This window comes from Drosophila bipectinata, chromosome 3R (genome assembly GCF_030179905.1).
Source record: "Drosophila bipectinata strain 14024-0381.07 chromosome 3R, DbipHiC1v2, whole genome shotgun sequence".
NCBI lineage: Eukaryota > Metazoa > Arthropoda > Insecta > Diptera > Drosophilidae > Drosophila > Drosophila bipectinata.
In genome coordinates, this window is record NC_091739.1 from 7,809,930 (window position 1) to 7,831,222 (window position 21,293).

General features: G+C 45.2%; 5 protein-coding genes across 18 annotated transcripts in view; 2 read left to right on the top strand and 3 right to left on the bottom strand.

Annotated features, from left to right (window-relative positions):
* Positions 1-501: 501 nt before the first annotated feature.
* Positions 502-15,428, top strand: LOC108128687 (solute carrier family 35 member F3). Of its 8 annotated transcripts, none has more exons than XR_011443414.1 (11): positions 502-718; positions 6,676-7,237; positions 7,306-7,714; positions 7,786-7,964; positions 8,019-8,147; positions 8,252-8,441; positions 8,535-8,624; positions 8,882-9,011; positions 11,068-11,097; positions 12,669-12,985; positions 13,655-13,735. XR_011443414.1 is itself a non-coding variant. In XM_017246394.3 (11 exons), exons 2-11 carry the CDS (start codon positions 6,722-6,724, stop codon positions 14,201-14,203), a joined length of 2,292 nt encoding a protein of 763 aa, XP_017101883.1. In that variant the 5' UTR covers positions 502-718; positions 6,676-6,721; the 3' UTR covers positions 14,204-15,428. The 8 variants fall into 8 exon arrangements, 7 of the variants coding, with proteins under 7 accessions (XP_017101883.1, XP_070138205.1, XP_070138206.1 ...); XM_017246394.3 differs by lacking the exon at positions 12,669-12,985 and adding an exon at positions 9,389-9,458 and having other exon boundaries at positions 13,655-15,428; XM_070282104.1 differs by lacking the exons at positions 11,068-11,097; positions 12,669-12,985 and adding an exon at positions 9,389-9,458 and having other exon boundaries at positions 13,655-15,428.
* On the bottom strand, positions 3,003-4,009 carry LOC108128690 (CLIP domain-containing serine protease HP8). Its single transcript, XM_017246396.3, has 2 exons — positions 3,831-4,009; positions 3,003-3,777 (listed from the first exon to the last, which is right to left on the bottom strand). The coding sequence occupies exons 1-2, from the start codon at positions 4,006-4,008 to the stop codon at positions 3,077-3,079; spliced, it is 879 nt and encodes a 292-aa protein (XP_017101885.2). The 5' UTR covers position 4,009; the 3' UTR covers positions 3,003-3,076.
* LOC108128691 (phenoloxidase-activating factor 1) lies at positions 4,291-5,568 on the bottom strand. Its single transcript, XM_017246397.3, has 3 exons — positions 5,499-5,568; positions 5,321-5,437; positions 4,291-5,261 (listed from the first exon to the last, which is right to left on the bottom strand). The coding sequence occupies exons 1-3, from the start codon at positions 5,542-5,544 to the stop codon at positions 4,570-4,572; spliced, it is 855 nt and encodes a 284-aa protein (XP_017101886.2). The 5' UTR covers positions 5,545-5,568; the 3' UTR covers positions 4,291-4,569.
* Positions 15,429-15,543: 115 nt separating the features above from the next.
* Syp (synaptotagmin binding cytoplasmic RNA interacting protein) overlaps positions 15,544-21,293 on the top strand; it is a 55,043-nt gene continuing 49,293 nt past the window's right edge. For 4 of the 7 annotated variants that reach the window (XM_043212437.2, XM_043212432.2, XM_043212431.2 and 1 more), the window contains exon 1: positions 15,546-16,089. In XM_043212437.2, the coding sequence (XP_043068372.1) occupies positions 16,077-16,089 (13 nt within the window). In that variant the 5' untranslated portion in view covers positions 15,546-16,076. Of the gene's footprint in view, positions 16,090-21,293 lie in introns of all 7 variants that reach the window. The other 3 variants (XM_070282091.1, XM_043212420.2, XM_043212427.2) reach the window with 1 other exon arrangement.
* On the bottom strand, positions 16,086-21,227 carry LOC108128685 (uncharacterized). The gene is made up of 7 exons (XM_017246381.3): positions 20,128-21,227; positions 19,779-20,074; positions 19,543-19,723; positions 19,357-19,474; positions 18,291-18,820; positions 17,876-17,993; positions 16,086-17,817 (listed from the first exon to the last, which is right to left on the bottom strand). Exons 1-7 carry the CDS (start codon positions 21,039-21,041, stop codon positions 17,551-17,553), a joined length of 2,424 nt encoding a protein of 807 aa, XP_017101870.1. The 5' UTR covers positions 21,042-21,227; the 3' UTR covers positions 16,086-17,550.

Consider the following 21,293-nt stretch of genomic DNA (forward strand, 5'->3'; position numbering starts at 1 on the left):
CATAAGGTATACAACAATACCCTATATTATTGGTCCTTTAATATTTCACAAATCAGAAAACATTTTCTTTTAATTTTATGATGATTTTGTAATAGTCTGCCTTTGTATTCTTATGAAAAGAATTCTTCAATTACCATTTAACGAAATACTGCTTAAAGTAATGCAATAACTTATTTTGTTTCTGTCATCACGGAATGTGCAAATCCTTATCAAATGGGATCTCAAAACTTTGCTTCAGTTTTTTTAGGAAAACAATTTATTGGGACCTTCGAACAGCTGCTAAACGGAAAAAAGTGCGGCAAAAACAAATCAAAATACAGAGAGAATGCGGCAAAGAAAATTCCTAACAAGTGTTTTTCTTTGCCAATTAAATGAGAGAGTCAGCCAGTGGGTGAGAGAACGGATATCGTGTCCCAGAGAGAGGGCTTTTCCTCGGGTGAGAGTGTAAGCCAGGAAAAGCTCCGACACTGGCTTTGGGCCGTAGCTCAGGAAACGGTTAGTCGACTTTGAGATTCCTGGCCAAAAACGACACGGTTCCCCAGGACGGTCGCGGCGCGTGCTCTAGAAAAGAGCTGGAGAACTGGAAAAACGCCAGGAGCTAAGGCTAGGAACTGTGTGATTGTCACAGTTTCCACCTAACTCGAAGGAAAACAAGTCAAAGGGCCCGTTCAAGTGGCAGTTGCCAGCGAATCGTCGTGTGTGTGTGCCTTTTGTAAATGTGAGCCAAGACACATCCATCCATCTAACCATCCAATCCTTGTATCTATGTAACTGTGCCAGCTCCGCAGTTGGTGCGTGTGTGCGTTTATGTTCCGTGTGAGTGTGTGTGTGTGTGTATCTGTGTGTATGTTGGTGCCTCTTATGTATCCGTGCAGCCTTCCGTTTTGCTGGCGAGCTGAGCAGCTCCAAATTTATGTCGCCAGCATATTTTTACCCATTTAATTGAATTAAGTAAAGGGCTCAGCCACGGAGCTGAGTGTCGCCAGGCCAGCGCAGCTCAACTCAGTCCATTACCAATCTTTATATAAGAGAAAGCCGCGGAGAGTGCGCCAGAAGGCGACGGCTACGTCGGCGGTGAAGAGCAGCCCAAGAATTGCGTAAAGTTTTCTAGGCATGTGGCATGTGCCGTGGGAAAATGACATTAAGTGCTTAAGTAAATTATATAAAAACATTAAACGCCTCACCGAGCATCTATAGCTCGAACCACCTACAACCTCGGCCAGGTGACAGCCTGGGAAGGTTTCCCCATTTCCCAAATCCGAAAAAAACAAAAACAGGCCCAGAATTCACACTAACAATTTTCTTCTAAGCCCAGGTTTCTGGGCTAAATAAAAAATTCACACACCCAGCCCAGGATGTCACAACTGTTTTTCGTGCGGGGGTGGTCTAGATTTTCGACACGGCCGCTAGCTGCTACTGTCAAGGTGTACGCCGAACTCAAGGCCTAGTCACTAGCCCAAAAGCCCAACCACAAATCCGCCCAAAAACACAAACACAAACACATCTTGGCGGGCGTTTTGTTTCCATTTTCAAGAGCGCATTTGTTGTACAGACAAAAAAATAAAGTCAAAATTAATTAGTAGTTTAGATTTTCTTAAATACTAGTTTAAAAGTTTTTAAAAAGAGATAAATATTTTTTTAAAAACTTTGAAGTGACATGGATTTATGGTTTCCTTTCTAGGCTTTTTTTCTCTGTGCCTCAGGTCCCAGGTGTATTTACTGCTGAGCAGGTGTCTGACTGCTATAGTTTTTGGCGTCACTTTCGTTTTCGCTCTCCCACTGCCCTCGCTCAAGTGCTGCGCTTGACCATAACCACTAAAAATGTCACATTGCGTATACGCCGCGTGGTGTCCTCGACCGCGCCATTGTTGTTAGTGTTACTGTAAGCTCGTTTACTTTTCGACAACACCACCCACTACAAGGCTGCGCTCTCTGTAGAGCTCTCTTTGCGTACTCTCTCTCGCACTTTCTCTGGGGCTTTCTCTCCTTTTGAACTAGAGCTGTTTGTTTTGTTTTGAATCGCATTTCGCCCCGAGTAATCCACAACAACAACAGCATAAATGGCATGAGACGGAATGCTCTGTTTATCCGTGTTCGTCTCTTGTCCGCCGGACATTTGGTCACGTTTTCCGTGCTTTCAGCTTTCTGTCTCAAGCCTCCATGGCTGGCAATTTAAATTTTATTGTGATTTTTATTCCTGGCAAAAAATAAACATCCCGCTCGCCGATTTCCTCGTCGCTGCTTTATAGAGCAATTTGGCGCCTAAAAGTATGCTCTGGGTGGACAATAAAAGCAATGTCTACATTAGCTTGAGAAGTCTTCGGGGGAAAGAAAAGTGAAAACCTTGCCGCTCTTTAATATTTTACCTTCTCCCCACTTTTGTGCTTGTTTACAGCCCAGACTAGCTTTATAGTTAAGCATTTCCTCACATTAAAATAAATTGTTCATATAAGTATAACTATTTGTTTACACAGGACAAAAAAAGGAGGTTTTCTACCATCTCGAGCCTATTACTTAAACCTTAGGCTTAGCCTTAGGGCTCTTTATAAAAAAGTCTCTAACCTATGACTTAAATAAGTCTTATATTTTCACTGTGTCTTCCTACAGAGCACATCCTAGTTCAGGGCTTGGATTGTGAAACATGTTTCTCCAGTCAAGTCAATGTCTTGGCAAACGGCCAATGGCAAGGCAAACCCATCCCACCCATGGCCCCAGGGCTTCCGTTTCCGTTCTACTGGGGATTTGCAACATTTTCGGCTGTCTCCTTTCAGCCGGCAGACTTTCCCCCTTCGCAGAAAGGACTGTGGGGGAAAGCGATGAAATTTCCATATTCCTCGCATTAGCCAACTAGCGACGGCTGTGCTACGCTGAGTGACTGCTCATTAAAATGCTATAAGTGTATGAACAATTTGCATGTTGCACGAGCTTCGAGACCGTGAGCCGTGCGCCGTGAGCTACGAGCTCGGGTTTCGAGCTGAATAATTAACACCCCGGGCAAGACCTGTTGGCAACTCCAGAGGTTTCCCCTCCGATTTATTTTTACTATACATACGAGTACGAGTAGTTTACTCGGCGTTCAGGAACGCTCAATTAGCGAATCGGCATTAAGTTTGATAAAATCCAGATAGGGCCGGATGGTCAGGAAACTGGACATGATGCGGTGGCTCTCCCAACGCCAGTCGATCATCAGACCCACCAGGTAGAAGTTCTGAGTCTCTTGGAACCGCACCTGCATGCCTACCAGCGGGGCGCCAATATAGTAGGTCTCCGGCTTGGCCTGGTAGCCGCAGATGGTGGTGCTGCTGGTCACCAGCGAGCTGACCTTTGAGTTGCAGAAGCCGCGACTCAGCGTGTTCACCCACGTCTTCAGTTTGAGATCCTCCCGAGTCCGCAGCCCGGCCATGACGAACGTCTGCCCCACCAGAGTTTGGTTAACCAGGTCCGGCGGTGGCATGCACACGGGCATCACGTTGGGATTCAGCTTGGCATCACGCTGCAAAGTGAGCACCGCCAGGCTGTTCTTGAGGGTGAGTGGGTCGTACTCCGGATGGATGGCCACTTCGGCAAGCTTGATCTCCTGGGCCGGGCGTACACAGAAGCCGTCGATGTCACAGGCTGGCCGGTTGATGGGAGTGGTCTTGTTGTAGACTCCCAAATGGACGGAGAAAGCCTCCGCCTCGCCATTGTACTGGACAAAACAGTGGGCAGGGGCCAGGACATTGCGCTTCGATATGAGCACGCCCAAGCATCCGTTGTCCCGAATTTTTCCCTCAAAGCCTAAAAGTGGCGAGTTAATGGTTATACTATCTTTAAAGGATATGAGTACTCACCCTTTGAAAACACAATGCGCGCTATCCACTGGTGCTCTGTGGGGATTGCAAAGAGTCCTTGCTTCAGCAACTGCTCCTCGTTGAAAAGGCCACATTCCTCCTGCTTCGCACTCTCCGCATGAACTTCCGGGCCAATTAGACCCAGAAGCAGCGTAACCACCGCGACTTGTCCAAGCATTCTAAGGCACTGCTCAACGTCAACTGAGATGAGAATACTGAGAAGTCTCCAGGCACTTTTAAAAATATCTATGCAATAAACAGTGGGTTTTATCCGGAGATCATGTATTAATTATTCCTCTATATGAGAGGCCGCGAACTACACAGAAAAATAAAAGATTTATAATAGGTTTTTACATAATAAGACTTTAAAATATTAATCTGGAGTAACTCTAGGTTAGTAACCCAGTAACCCAACTATAATAGTTATATTTTCAATAAAAGTCACTAATTGGAACAGTAATTTGAAGAATTTCTAGACAATTTTTAATTGAAATTTAGATTTTTACAGTGTTTGAGAATTTGTTATTAGAAATACCCAGTATCTCCGCGCATAGCCACTTCTACTACTATTACTAATTAATGTTATACGATTACAATGCCGCATCGTATAATAAACCCGTTTCAGATGCGGAAAACTAGATAGTTTCCAGTGTGATGCATCGCCGAGACGCAACTTCCACAAACATTTCCCGAATGCATATTTTATTTAAAAATTTAATTGATTCATCTTCGTGCCAGCTTATTTAAATTGGGAATTCGCCATAATCCAAGAGCGTGATGGTCTCACATCCTGGTAGATCTGGGTGGTGGCCTGTCCGGCGTCCACACTCTTCACCAGCAGGGCCACCAAGTAGAAGTTGTGCGGCACATCCCGCTCCACATTCACGTCCATGAGTGGCGACCCTGGGTAGAACTTGGTCCTCTTTACAGGATAGGCGCACACCTGATTCTCAGGCGGCAGAATGGATGCGGAGGTCAGCTGCTTGCACTTCTGACGGGACACAGTCATGGACAGGCCCTTGCCCTTGCGACTGTCGGCGTGGTTGAAGCCGGAGTAGTGCAGATTCCGGTGGATCAGTGACTCTGGCTCATTGGTGCCCTGAAGGCAGATCGGCTGGATCCAGTGCGTCCACTCAATTCTCTTGTGCAGCCGCAATATGGCCAGATCATTGTCGCCCGTATCCTTGTCGGAGTCGGGATGAACCTTAATCTCAGTCACGTTTAACAGGGCCGGACCCGGGACACAGTAGCCCTTCTCATTGCACTGCAGATCTTCGTCTGTTTCGGTATTCTCGTCCCAGACTCCCAGCATGGCCACGGCATTCAGGTCGGCACCGCGATTCTTGAAGCGCTTCACGCACGTGGCAGTGGTCAGAACGTGCAGCTCGTTTATGATGACCACCGAACAGAGAGTGTTCCGGTATCGGTCAGCTAATAGGACGTTTTATTTAGGAATTGGCTAAGATGAATTATAATGTCTGTTATCTTACGCAGTTCCTCCAGCAGCAAGCCCACCCAGGGATTCTCCGAAGGTTCTGTTTTCTCGTCCGTGGTGTACATTAAACGCTCGTCCAGACGGCCACATTGGGTGTCCCCTGATGCCAAGGCTGTAATTAAACCATATTTTTGTAGTTAAAAACATAATACCCTTAATGTTTGAGCACACACCTCCTAGCCAGGTTAAAGCTAGCAGTGGAACAAGTTTTCCGCTCATTTCTCAGCTAGTCGAGTGCTCAGCGTTAACTAAAAACTGCTCCCCAGCTTCGATTGCTGTTAGCCCCCAGCTCAGTTGGAAATCTTTGATTCATAAGCTTTGCAAAATCTCTCTATCAAAGCCACAGATTCCATAACGAGTCTAGAAATCGATAAGGTATGAGCCATATATTCCCAATCGGCACAAAAACGGCCGCCAATTATTGGGGAGGGGACCTTCATTATATAGCCATTAGGCCTCACAGTTCTTGCGGCGGTCGGATATGCATTTGGCCCCCAGCTGGGCTGAATAATTAATGTTTCAATTAGAATGCTATTATCGAAGGCAAACACAAGGCGCACAGCGCCCGACGCTTGACGCTCGGCGGGATGCGAAGGTGAAGGACACTGAAGGACATTGTAATTTATCCGGTCAAGGAGTGGGTCTGGACTTAACACTCTACTTAAAATGCTTACAAATTGCCCGGCAAGATCCGGTTGGCAGTTTATTGTCCACTCAACTTGACCTGCTTGCGCCGAAGCGTTCATAATTCGCATTGTTATGAATGCCCTTCCACCCACTCCCCGACCCTGTGGGCATCCAATCAATGTGCTCCTGCCCTGGCCAGGACTTTAATGAACAGACGGCTGGTTGGCTAACCGGTTGGTTGGTCATTCGGCGGAGCTCGTAAAACTTGGGGAGGCTCTAGCCTTGAGTGTGGCCTAGGCCCCCCCCAAAAAAGGGGTGCATGGAGGTGGGGTGGCAGGGGAGTCCATGCAAATAGCTCAGACCCTGGGCCGACTGCGTGGGCTTTCGGGTGTGCATTTTGCTTGTAGAGGACCGAGAAATGGCCTCCCATTTGCGTGTTCTTCAATCTTTAATCGCCAGGAGCACGTGAGCAGCCTGATTCTTGAGACCTGGCCCGAAAACAAGGCTGCAAGGATGGAAAAGGTTGCCGGAATCCCACTGAATCATTGATTGAACCTCAAAGGTCCCATAAAATACTTTCCAAACTTTAAAATTTCTACCATTTTAAAATGTTTGGTTTCGATGTTGACTTGAACTTTGGATGGGTTATTTGGATGGATTTTCATTTATTTGAAAAGTTTTCTTTAATTAAAATTCTAAAATAATCCCCCTTTATTTTTCTAGAAACGGACCACTATGAGCCACAAAGGAGTCCGGAAATGATGATAGCATGACGCGCGACGGCGAGATTCCAGCCATTTTCAATCCGAAACGGGTGCGTACTCCTTCCGTGGTGGTCACCGGCGACTCTTCGACGAATGGCCCGTACAACAGTAACAACAGCGCCACCGGAGCGGGAACCAGCAGCAGCTCCACAGTACCGGCCGTGGTCACCACTGCCCCAGGATCCACGGGAGTCAATGGCGGTGGCGGCGGAGCCTCCGGCGGCTGCGGCTTCAGCAACGTGCTCACCTCGAGCAACCCGCAAATAACCCACCAAGACTCAATCTCATCGAGCCAACAGGACCCCAATGAGGTGATCATCATCCCGGCGGACACCCCCACGAGCGCACCTGGTAGCCACAATGCAGGCCATCACTTCGGCGGCGACTCCAGTGACACGCAAACAGGAGCGGACTCCCAGCAGCAGCACCAGCAGCCAAACGGACATGCGGATGAGCCGGAATGGCGATTCCGGAAGCTGCAGGCCTGCAAGGAGTCCTGCTGCTCGGAACTGGCACGCAAGGTGAATGAATCGCGGTCTTACATTACTTTTTGGTAAAGTAATTACCAAACCAATAAATTCCCCTTCAGATGTACTTCGGGGTGTGCGTGACCATCCTAATGACTGCCTCGTGGGTGGGGGCCACGCATTGCATCAAGTACATGTACAAGTATCGTGCCCCCTACGACGACGTGCTGAACGATGACCAGGACACGTCCTCGAGCCGGGCCGAGCTGAGCACGGAGCTGGAGGACATCCTGGCCATCAGCGACTCGTCGCTGCACCACGTCGAAGACGCCACCGAAATGTTCAACATACCACCGCGTCAACCCGTCTACTTCAGCGCCCCCTTCTTCGCCGCCTGGTTCTTCACCAACTTCTCGCTGCTCTTCTTCCCCATCTACATTCTGGGCCTGTTCTCCACCCGCAAGTGCGAGAAGCTAAGCGACATCCTAGGCGACGTGTTGCGTGGCTTCCGGGAAAGAGGTTTCACAGTGGGTGAGTGGAGTTTAAGAAATGAAGTATATTCTTAACTTTCCGAGATGAAACCTTTCCTTGATCACTTCTAGGACGTTTTCTCAATCGCTGTCTCTGCTTCTGCATTTTGTGGCTGGTCACCACCTACCTGTACACGCTGTCCCTGCACGTGCTCTACGCCACGGATGCACTGGCTCTGTTTGCCACCAACGTGGCCTGCGTCTACCTGCTTTCCTGGGTGATCCTTCACGAGCAGTTTGTGGGCGTGCGCGTATGTTGGGTGAGTCCTAGCTTGGATATCCTAGCTCATTCTTTTATTTGACAGATCGTGGCCATCATTCTCTGCGACACGGGCATCGCCCTGCTGGCCTACATGGACGGGATCACGGAGAGCCGCACCCTGAGCGGCGTTGTCCTGGCCACGCTGGCCGGTGCCGGCTATGCCGTGTTTAGGGTAAGTTCCGCCAGGTCCGCCCCGCCCCAAGTGGGCCGACCCAGATTCCAATCCATGGCGTGCTCATGCTCATGCTCATGTTGGCCTGTCCTGTCGCTTTCTAGGTTATGTTCCGCAAGGTGATGGGCGATCCGCCGGTGAGCCAAATCGCCTTCATTTTCACCGCCCTCGGCTTCCTCAATGCCCTGCTGCTGTGGCCCGTGGTGCTGGGACTCTACCTGACTGGCACGGAAAGCCTGACATCGGAGAGCATACCCTGGAACCTGCTGTTCGCCGCTAGCCTCCTGCTCCTGGGTAGGACCCCCGACCCTTAACTCTACTATATCCTGCTCCTTCTGCATTTGTTGTGCTGTAAACTTTTATCGCTGTAATTAATTTTGATTGCAGTTTTCCACGTTCTGATGCAGTTCAGCGCCGCCGTTACGTACAACATGTTTGTGACATTGGGTCTGATTACCGCTGTGCCCGTTTCTGGTGGTATGTACACTCGCAAGCTCCTCAACATGAATCCGCCGGGGACTCGGGGGGTTGTGGGTTCGGGACTCCTTTTTTGTTAGAACCATTCCGTGACTAAAAATTGTTTTAAATTGTAATATAAGAACCAGGCACTCATATGTAACCCATAAAAAAACATTATATTCCTGAAGTGGTGGCACTTGTAGAGAAATAATTATTAGAGAACTTAGTTTCCAAAAGTTTGTGGTAACTTTCTAACCCATAACTCTGCCCCTTAGCCCTCGACGTCATCCTGTACAGTGCCAACTTTGCGGGCATGAAGCTGGCCGGAGTTATCCTGATTGGCATCGGATTTTTCCTCGTTATGTTCCCCGAGAACTGGCCGGACTATATAACGCGACTTCTGCGGTAAGTTGGAATGAGTTTCTATGTGTATTTATTCATATTGCTAAAAATACTTGTTATGCAATTAATATGCTAATTTTCTTTGTCAGAGTAAAAAAAAAATGTGCGTGTTTGGTTGAAATATTTTTACGGCTTCATTTTATTTCGGTTGTATTTCATTTTTGTTATTTTGAAAATTATTTTTTATGATTTTATGTTTCTGCTACCAAGTAGCATTAATGACTAAAGAAAACATTAAATAAACCATCAACCAAAAAAAGTCTTTAATAAATTAAATATTAAAATTTATACTCATGTTTGATTTTGATAAAATGCCGTTGATTTTCCTGAATACTCACATAAACTATATATTTAATTTTATATAAACAAACATCTTGCAGAAAGAGCGTTCGTGCCATACTCCGTTACCAATGTTGTTGTGAATTAGCCGAAATTCGCTATGCTCATTCGGTAGGCCAAAAACACAAGCTAAGCCAAAAACCCAAAAAACCAAACCAAAAAAAAACCAAAAAATAAAAACAAATCCTTTCAACACATCAATTAGATATTAACTTAGAATTGTAGGCATTCAAAGTAATAACGAGTCTTCCGTTTAAAGTTTTATCTGATATTGAAATGATTGCCAGAAACAGATTTTTTACTGAACCAAATACAAAAACTTCTATGCTATCTTTAGGTATTTAAAAACATCCATATATCCCACACACAAACAACAACAAGTACAACACTTCTTTGGCTTCCAACTTTGCGCTCACCCTTGTTGAAAGAAATATCTAGACATGTGTATCTAAATGTTGCTATATATTTACTCCACTTTATCCACCACACACTACATCAACTGTATACCCTACTTACCCATAAAACACAAATATTGTACGAAAAATATATATATATTATATATACGTTATCGTTCTATATAAAAAGCCGATTTACAAACACTAACTCTTCGGCTGTTGTGCAAAATTGGTTGACAAATTCATCTCGTTGTTGTTCTTGAACGTTTCTTTGGCGCAGCTGTTACTACTACTATCCATGTACCTTAATCCATGTATCCATAAAATATTTTAAATGTTGTTGATACTTTTGATGATTTCGTTAAGTTCTCGTTTCCGTTTCCGTTTCGGCCAACCAGCAACCCAAGTAGCCAGCCCACCCTCAGTGCCCACCTCAGTGTCTTATAACCCGACCGATCTCGCCGTGCCAATCGCCAATCTTTTATTTTGCCCATCTTTCTGTAAGATATCTTTGTATCTGGATGTTGGTTGCTGGGGCCGAGGTTCGATTAAAGTAGTGGTACGATCTACACACCTGACACCTTACACCTTAAACACCTTTAAATACATATCCGTAGCTTGAGTTTCGCTGGTGTTGCGAAAATGTTCATGTACAAAAATTAATAAAAGTCATGCTGAACTCCAAGAATATGGATGCTGGTGACTAATTTGGCTGTGTTCTATGTGATCTGAATTCTTAATTGCAGCTTTTTCTGATTGGGTTGCCAGTTGCCTAAAAAACCAAAAACAAACCTCACCTGTTCGTGTAAATACATTTCATTCTTAGTTGTTTATTGTTTCGTTATCAAAACTGTCTGCACTTAGTGAGGAGAGCGCAAGTTACCATAGATGTTATGAAGATTTTGAAAACGCAGCATGAACGAATTTACTCAAGATGGGCCCCCCAATTATCATTTTGCATTAACGATCTATCCGGCGTTCAAAAAATTGAGATGGAAACCCACCACCACAAAGGAAACAAGCCCCCGACCCTTAAAACGATTATGTCCTAAATAACGATATATCCATAAAATATGCATTTAAATTGTTAATGAATTGGCATGTTCGAACCGACCTTCGTTTTCTCTTCGTTTTTCTTTCGAATATATTGACAAGTTTTCGTTTTTCCAAACCGATGTGATCTTCTCTTGAGTTTCTCCTTTATTTCTGTGCGATCTGTCTGTCTAACTTTAAATTCTTCAAGCTCTACTCTATGCTATATACTCTATCTACTTCTTACATATATATAAAAAACGTGTCGACATTTCTCAATTGTATTTTTGCAGAAGCATCATAATGCTGGGTCACAATGCGAGGTGAGTTTCGAGATTAGGCTGTGCTGAGAATTGAATATGTTTTTTACAACCTAAGCATAAACGACACACAAGATATCCGTGCCCGAAACCGATATACGAAACCGAAAGAAAAGTTTTCCGATAGGAATACCTAACTCTAAATACTCCCAGCCCATACTGAGACAACCAATCAACAAACTTACTACTAATATATTACTACATATATATTTATCAAAAAAAAAAAACCCCAAAACTGTAAGCGAAGTATGTTTTTTTTTCTATTCGATTTCGTTCTAATCCTTAGTCCAGTCCTTAACTAACTAGAACGTTTGATAATTCGGGTTTGATTTGATTACGTTTGGTTTGTGAGGGATTGCCAATGACTCTCCTTACTTAACTTCTCGCATCTAAGTTATGATATCCACATATCCTTTTCGTAAGCTAATCAGAGTAACAGTAAAGTATAGTAAAGTACGACTGGGTAGTCTCAGTTTTGCCAGTTTTTCCGATAACTCGTCTTCTTTTGGCCAAGTGCTAAGGTAAGTCGATCCGAAAGGTCCTGCATTGCCCACCGCCAGCTAATTTCACCTCACCCAAAATGGTTCCAACAATCAAACCACCTACCCACCCGTTCACTTTCAACCACCCACCCACCGACCCACTTCCGAAAGGTCACCGGAGTAGATGCAATGATCATGATCAGTTCCTTGTAATATATTCTTTTGAAGACTATCTAAAATCTTAGTCCTAGCAGCTCTCTAGTAGTAATATCCTGATTTGTATATAGTAACCACCGCTAATCTGTACTATTGCTTCTTTTCTCTTGTTTTTCTTCTTCACCTCTGCCACAACCTGCCTATCTTTCTCTCTTTCTCTTTCTCTCTCTCTCTTTCTCTCTGTTTCTCTATGGACTATCTCCCCTTCTCGAACTGTTTCTCTCTATTTCTCCAAACACCAAACACCACACAACACATATCACACCTGTACGGAACAAACTCCACGTACCGACCTGGTCGAAATTGGTCGAATTCCATTGCAAAATTGAAAATACACTGCAAAAAAAAACCGACGACATGACCACACATAATAAAACCATGTAGCGGTAGGCCAGCGCTTTGTAAACGAGATGCTATAGTCACAGGACCGTCCACCAGATATGCGCAGCGGCACATTACGCGCACGCACCACATAAGCTAAGAGTTTTGGACAAGTCACTGAATTGAAGTCACAAACAGAACACAAGATATATTTTTTAAAAAGATTTTCAAAAAAAAAAAAAACAGAAAGCAAGAAAACAAGACAAACAAGTATTAAAGCCAAAGAAAAACTCTGAAACTCAATCGCCCGGGGTAAGTACTATTACTTATTAAACTTTCTGCTAATGATAAGTATCCTTGAAAAGGTACAGTTGCCACTCGTAGAATTAGTACCATTTTCGGGAGGAACCATCATGATACCTACGTTTTCCTTTAGTTTTTAAATAGTTTGATGTTTCATTTGTTTCAATATCCCCTCAAATTATGCATTATCTTTTTCTCTCTCTCCTCTCTATATCTATCTGTCTGGACATTTTTTGGATTTCCGACCCACAGATCGCAGCATATCTATGCTACCCATTACAAACACAAACGAAAGTATTACGCGGTCAAGACCAACAACTCATACGTTGTTTGATCCAATCGCATGATCGAAAACCAAGATCCTTTGGTGTGGCCCGACTGTTTTTGCTTAGGCCCTCCTGGCCAACTGCCACGCCCACGCAACTCCCCAAAAATGTTTTTACAACTAGAATGCGACTGTTAAGAACACTTTTGTACCAAAAAACCAAAAAAAAAAGAAATCTAGAAAAATCTAACAAATTATTTAGAAAAATTCAAGTTTCCGACTGAGAAACTCAAACAAACTTACGGTGAGAGCCCCATGAATAATTATTTTTGATCAACTCCTAGAATCACTATCCCCCGATTGCATTCTCCCATGTACAGCTCACCCAATCACTGACTTTAAAATTTAAGTCAATTTTTACTTAATCTGTTTGCTTTGTAATGTTTGCAGTTTGCCTTTGTTGTTTTGAAAAGTATCTTAATATGTCGTGCTACTTGTGAGATGTGGAGAGCACAGCTTTTGTAACTATTTGTGGCACCCGTAACTTGAACCGCCCGCTTAACCCCCAAACACTACACCACACACACTCCAGACACCAACACACACAACTAGACATGCCACGAATTTGTAAATAAAAAACACAAAACATCAGTAAAAAATCAGTAAAAAGTCTTAGCGCTTAGGCTATATGGTGTCTAAGGACTGCACGGCCCTGCGTATCAGCCAGGAGGTCCTGCAGTGCTTAGACCGAATATAAATAGTCATGCAAGTGCATAATCTATGTAAATGTGAGTGTATGTAGCGCCTTAGAGTTTAACACTGAGAGAAATGCCTAGAAAGTAAACCAAACTAATGCCAAACAGAAGCTAACTCTATTTGGATAGTTTAACCGCCCGATACTAACACCTACAATTTTGTTCTTACCAAAAAAAAAAAAAACAAATCCAAAATATTTCAAAACACAATTATATAGATGGGGTCGAGGCCCTCGGAGCGGTACTTCAACAGGTCAGCATCCCACCATTATCGACTATCGGACGGGATACATAAGGTCCCATCTTCGTTCACCCTCTGGCCGTGTGAGATGACTGACCTGTCGCCGACAACCACTGGGTTTCTGCATGGCAGCGCCAACGCACAGCATCACCAGCAACTCTTACACCACCAACAGCAGCAACAACACGGACAGCAGCAACACCACCACCTCCAGCAGCACCACCGCCAGCACTCGCTCCACCAGCAGCACTCCCTCCACCTGCAGCGCCAGCACTCGCACACCTCGCTCACCAAGATCCACCGCCAGAGCAGCAGCCACAGCATGCACGGGGGCGGTGGACACGGCGGTGCTGGCCGGGCGGGGTTGGCGGCCGGCGGAGCACCTGGACCCACGGGCGCCACCGGACGCCTCTTCTCCTACTTTGGCAATGAGCACGAGCACGAGCGCAAGAAGTCGGAGACGTCGTTCTTCAACCTGGGCTTCCGGCGGAAGTCGACGGTGGTGTACTACGCTCCCCAGGATTGAGCGACTCCTTGCTCAGGCATATCAAAAGCAAATTAGCAAGCGATACTCGTACAATCATGCAGTTTTAAGTCATCCTATAGGCGGGACAGTTCCATGTCCAGTTCGAGTATAGTTAGATGGAGTGTGTGTCTCATTATATCATAATTATTGTCGTCGTCGTTGTTGTTGTTGATGTAAAAGTTCAATCGGAACACATGCAGTTACAATTTTGCTCAAATATAACACATTTTAATGCTACAGTTACAGATACCGAAACCGATTCAGATACCACAGCTACAGATACAGATACACCTGCACGGGAGTCATGCTAGAGACTCCCTCAGATACAGAATACAGGATCTCATGCCCACGCCCATGCCTCGCCTTCAGTCTCAGTCTCTATTCGAAGAGAGTTTCAAGAAACCCAAGTAACGAGCCCGCGAAAACCGAGCTCAAAAGTGCCCCGAAAGTTAACTATATACGGTTATAATTTAAATACTCATAATTATTACGAAATTGTATAAGGAATCGAAGCCAATTGTTTTTAGCAATTATATACATACACTACTTGTAACGGAAAAAAAATAGTCGAATATTTTAAAGTGGATTCACTTCAATGGCACACCTTAAGAAGGAAACAATAACGAACATGGAAATCCAAGTTATTTAAGGCAAATAGCTGTTAGAAATCACCAAAAAAAAACAAAAGGGAATATTAAGGACGTTCACCCGGCTAAGGAACCCATTAAATTGTAAGCTCATCTAGTCACTAGATCCAAATGGTTTTTCATTTCCAAACTAAAACATAAACTGCGGATTGGAATTTTGTTAAAGTTTTTTATTTGGACGTGAACTGAATGTATGAACCGGTTAAAAGAAAAAAAACAAAGTATTAGTATTTTTTAAATGTTTATGTGTCGTTTGTAATTTGTAATTCGAAAAGTTGTTAAAAATCGAATCCAGTCAACGAGGATACTGTTGTATTAACGTGACCGCTCGAGATCGTTCGATTCAATCCTGGGATCCCTGGAGTCCCCTCCTTTGGAGCACTCAGACCAGAGAGCTGTCGCCTGTTATATAATGCATATATACTAAGTTGTGTAGCCACATCCAATAATTGATTTGTGATAGTTTTTAAAAATGTTTGATAACCAACTGCATACACTACATAGATACTTGTACTTTTACCTACCCGCCCCGGAAGTGAGGCAAATGGTATAGCTGGGATGTATTTAGAACACACGAACCGAACACGAAATAAATAGTTAATGAAAAAAAAAAACCTTGGTCTTTATTATTTTAAGGGATAGCAGGCTAGGGACCACCTGTCATAGGAAAGAGGCTACGGCAAGCGAAAATTTATTCAGTCATAAAACATCAGCCATTCAAATTAATTCCCCCTTCCAAAAATTTGTTAAAATTCTAAAAGGATCAAAAAATAAACCAAAGTCCAAATTAGAAATTATTCTTGATATTTCGTGGATTGTATAGCCGATTGTATCCAGGTCGAGAGTGCGCGAACCCATTTTTAAAATCGAGCCAGTGCAGTCGAGTGATCGCGAAAATATATAAGATAAAGAAAACGGAGGAGATCGTCCTCGAAATTCGCTCAGCGATTCGAAGGGCGGCGTGAATTTATTTTTGGTGTTCCGCGATCTTTTTTTTTTTTGTTTGCTTTTGTTCCCGAAAAAATACGATACGATTGTGATTCCTTTCGCACTTTTCTAATCTGAAAAATTCCCATTCTGGATTTTGAACTTTGATTGGTGCATCTTGACATCGCGTAATACGTTTAAAATTGTAAAACGTGAAGATAAATTTCTATCTTGCCAGCCGTCGAAATCCGAAGCGCCACTAAATTTCGGGACAAGCGTTGGGGACAAGCGAATGCAAAATGAATAAATTTGGTAAGTCCTGCTCTCTTTTACTACAAAATCATACATGTATTTAAACGACATTGTCTTGTGGGGTTGTATATAATATTCTTTTGTTGGGTTGTTGTAAGGCACTTAAAATTCTATACATTATGCTAAAAAAGAATGTAAAATTTCTGTGACTGCTCGCAAGGCACTTAATATTAAGGTACATAATACAAAGAGTAGACTGCTTCATTGGACGGATGTATGATATGGTCGTAGTCTATGGTATTACAAATATTCGAGCATAAACAGAGTCCAGTTGTAAGGCACAATTTACACTTTAGATTGCTTAAGTTTTGTACTGATCTACAAATTGGTTGCGGAATGTAAATGCGACACCTCAAGCGACACCCAGAAACACAACCAAAACCGGACACGGCCAGCCACTCGAACGTGTTCGGGCAGACGGATGGAGGAAAGGTCCTTTTTTGGATCCTTGGAAAGGGAAATGGAGGAGTTGCCCGTATGCTACGAAAGTTACTGCCCACCGGTGAGCTCCTGATGCCCTGAAATGACTATGAAAAATGTGTGAAAAAGATTTTTTGTGCCCCTGTCCAGCTACCTATGGCTATAAAGTTTTTTTTTTTAATGAAAAAGCGCTGGCTATTTTTTTGGCCTGGTAGGAGACCAAGTGGCTGTTAAACTGGTTCCGGCGGCGCATAGAAAAAGTTCTCAGGGTACAGATAATAAAAATTCAAGCGCATATGATAATCAAGGAGCAAAAAACAAAAAGCGGAAAAAACGCCACCGCGGCAGCAGCATCTCGGCAGCATATATATTTAATTCAGGCAGCACAAAAAACGGACCATCGACGATTTAATATAAGAAAAACAGCACGGCAGGCGTTGGATTTTTTGTGCCATCCGTTGGAAGGAATGGAAAAAAAGGTGTGCGTATAGCTGAAGAAACAACCCCCAGGTTGGACCTGGACCTCGCCGATGGGTGTAGGTACGGGGCCTACTGGGTTCCGATGTTAACAGGTTTGCGATCGGCACTTACACACATGCACACAGCTGTGCGACTTCACGGACATTAGAGAGGATCTCTGAGCTCTGAAGGAGCAAAAAACGGCAACTCCGTTTTCGTTTGCGTTTCCGTAATCTGAGAGCAGTAGGCGCGGCTGTTTGCGCTTTTCTGCCGTCGATGTCGTTTTTTCTGCTTCTGCTTCAGCTCTGGCTGCTGCTCCTGCTCCTGCCGCTTTTGATAGAAATGACAAATAACCAGATTCATTGTAATAGATTATGTCTACAACTTAATCGCCTTGCAGATAAATGATGACAATGTTCAAAGGGAACGGACGAAGGAGAGCTGGGCGGGCTTGGCAGCTCGTTTTGTTTTTGGGTGTCAATTTTGTGTCTGTGTTGCTTTGTAGTTATGTCCTTTGTGGAGAGATTTGATGTGAGTTTCGTTTGGACGGAAGTTGTCGTTAGTTATTTGGCGTGCGGTTGCTTAACTAAATCTGTACAGCAGGGTGAGCGTGAGGCCGAACAGTGAGACCACAAGTCCCAAAGCGGATTGCAGGCCGGAAGCGCCGGCCAAGCGGCACTTGAACATATCGTAGCGCGTCTCCTTATCGGCCACAATGTTCTGGTATTCGGCCTCCACCAGCTGGCCATCGTAGTAGGTGATCAGATCCTCGAACGGATACTCATAGCCCTGCAGGCACTCGCACTTGTAGCCTCCGGTTTCATAGCCTCGGCCCATAATGGGAACGCACTAAAAAATATTGTATCTTTTGATGATCTTTTCAGTTAGAATTCGATGTGATACTCACGTATGAAGACTGCTCGTCGCACTTGTGCGTATCCTTGAACGCATTCGGCTCGTAGTACCAGTCCGGGCACTGATTAATGTCCAACTGCAACATGTCCATGGAGACGGCTACCACTCCCCTGCGTAGGGCAAACAAATTAGTCAGTTTAATTGCTACCATTTGCATCACAATGGGTGTTAGGAGTCACAAGTCATAAGTCGGGACGAGTTGTCAACACTCGAAAATTAGACAATTAAATCGGGACATTTGCATGTGAATAGGCTTGGAAGTGGGACTGGTCTGGGGACAGGGAATGGAAGTAGGACTGCTCCCGAAAAAGGGGTTCGAGCGGCCCGCGACGGCGGCACGCAGCGGACCGGCCCAACAAGTATATCAACCCAACCCCTATTCTCATCCCATTTATTGTGGCACTCACTTGAATTCCAGCTTGACTTTGAGGCTGTCCCAGCCAAAGAAGGGCACCGCATAGGTCACCAGCCACTTTTTCACGTAGCCATCACAGTCGAACTGCGGTTGTGTCCAGAAGCCGTGCTTGATGTTGGCCGCTCTGTAGAAGTTGGGGTAGTGCTCGTACTTCTGCTGGTATTCACCTGTCTCGTTGTGGCGGAGCTTGATCTTCATGTAGAACGTTTCCAGGTCGTCAAAGTTGGTGTTCCAGCGCTGCTTGAGGAACTTAAAGTACTTCTTCTCGGTATACAGCTCGTGGGTCTTGTTGATGCGCGCCAGATCCTCCACCTTGAACTTTCGGGTGTTCAGATCCGTTTTGTAGGCGTAGGGTCCGAAGTAGGTGCGGTTTGTAAACTTGTTGCGCTCCCAAAGCGTCGAGGCCGACCACACCTTGCTGTCGCCCATGAGTATGGCCAGAGTTTCGCCGATCATTTGGTCCTCGGTCAGGGGTTTGTCGGCCACCCGCTTGCCGGAGTAGACCTCGTTGGGATCCGATACCTGCAACCAAGCAGAAAAACGTTATTTAGTTTTGGGGAGCCATATGGGCAAGATTTCCCCCGCTGAAGGGTCTTTGTCTGTTGAATGCTAACAACTTGTGCAAATATGGACACAGCCAGCCAGCGAGCCAAAAGGAGACTCTCATCCCCATTTCTGATGCTGCTGCTGTTGCGGCTGGCCTTTAATAAAGACGACGCCTTGTGGCGAACCCGTTTTTCATGTCCACAGCGCTCAAACTAATGAATTTAGCATTTGGTAATGGTTTGACACTGAATATTTAATTCACAGCAGCATTGGGAGCAACGGCAGGAGCAGAAGGAGCAACAGCCAAGCAGCAAAAACCGAAACTGGCATTGCAGGAAATTCGAGGAAGTTGAATTACGCGTGGAAAATTATAATTTACACTTGAGAAGTTTTCAAGAGCCGTCGTCGAAGGCTCTTAATAGGTGTCGGGTTATCAATTATTGCTCTTCATTTAGCGTGGCGATGGGAACGGAATCTGTATCTGAATCTGTATCGCTCCCTAGCTTGCTTACCTGCAAAAAGGCGCTAATAAAGTTGGCCAGACGCACGGCCATCTTGGCTTCGTTCTCGAACTGCTCCTTAGCGCCGTAACCGACATCGCCGCGCAGAATCAGATCCTGCGGATGGAAGCTGTCGGGAGGCGATGACAATATTAGTAAACATATCAACTTCAAATTGACATTCAAATTCCAGCTCACTTCTTGCATGTACGGTAGTTGACGCTGTGTATAAACTTCAAAGCCTGATCGATATTCAACCGCTCAGAGTGCAGAGCTCGAGATCCAGTGGTGTAGTTCTTGTATTCAGGGTGCCTATCGAGGTACTTCTGGCGAATGTGATACGGTGCCTTCTCCCACTGAACCGGCAGCTTTTGGATCCCTGTAATAGAGATCTATAACAATCTAATCGGCTAGTGTTAGTTCAATAAACCTACAGCCAATCTTGAGGCAGTCGTACTCGTTGTAGTACTGCTCTGCTGAGGCGCGCTCTACGATCTCGCCAAGATAGGGTCGCCGCACCACGGGAGGCAAGCGGAAGCCGGGCTTACAGCGACATTGGTAGCCTCCTCGCCTGAAGCCCCATCCATGTAGGGGTTCACACTCTGTGGTCTCTTTTTTGCAGCGCGCCGTGTCCGCAAAGTGATTTGGCCCCTTGTTACCCTGTCCCAAAGGACACTGGTTGATGTCTATACGTTCAAAGTCCATCTCAAGCACGGCAACTGCTGTGTATCTGTAAAAGATTTCGCATTAGTTTTGAAAAATGGCAGCAGTTAGGGAACTTACTTGGGATATTCAATGTGCCGGAACTGGGTGTGTCGCGGGTAGATATCTGCTATGGGCACCACAGCCGACACCAACCACTTGTTGGATCTGCCACAATCGAAGTACGGCCTTGTAAACTTAATGGGACCCGGGTTCTCTTCGGCACCCGGCGGGCCGTGGAATGTATACGTTTCATTTGTATTGTTGGCGTAGCGAATTTCCACCTGATATGTGATCTTTGTGTCGTGCCGCCCTTCGACATTGTCTGGCAGCCAGGCGCGATACCACTCGTTTATTTTGTACAAGTCATGCGTGTAATCCTTGGAAATAGAGTCAGGGTGGTGGGCTCCAAGATCTTGAACATCGAACGTGTTCCACGTGGATATCTTTTGCAGGTGAATGGGATCGTTGAAGTCGTCTAGCCTGAAGGTTCGAGGCCCGAAACGGGGGAAGGTCTTGTTAAAGAAGCCACGGTACGAGGAAGAATACGAGCTATTGGGGGAGAAGTAGATAGCCGAGGCGTTGATGGAGGGATTGGCTGAGACATCGGCCACCGTGGACAAGAAGTAGTACATCATTCCGGGGTCGTAGGTGTCATTGATGGCGGGCCGGATGAATCGCGACTGAAGAATGTAGCTCCAAAAGAAGCTTCTGCTGAGCGCCATGTTCTGGAGATGCAGCAACGCTGTACGATTTGGGAAGACCGGATTTACGTTCACCTCCTTGATGTCGGGCTTGTGGGAAATGGAATCCGTGGGCAGGAACAGATCTGAGTGGTGTTGGATGGGGCAGTTATCCGCGTTGACCTTATCGAACTGGCGCTTGATCTCGTCAAAGGCGTCCCGGGCCTGCCACTCGTGCTGGGCGAACACGCCCACGGCGAGCACCAGCATAAAAAGCAGGTAGCTGCGCCCCAAAATCGTCGAGGGGAACATTTTTCAGTTGTTGTCTTCGGGCGTAGGGCAACGCCACTTCTCGGGTTTTTTTTTTTAATAAATAACGCAAATACTTTAAATTAAAGTAATAACTAAGTTTAAATGAGATTCTAGGGCGGGCCTCGCCAAGCTACGATTACTAATAAAAATCTATGATGCTCAGCACTTGTTGGAACTACGCCCTCAAAACAAACAGTGTTGCACAACGCCCCCGCCGCTAGTGTTTACTAGTGTGCTGGTTCGATTAATTAA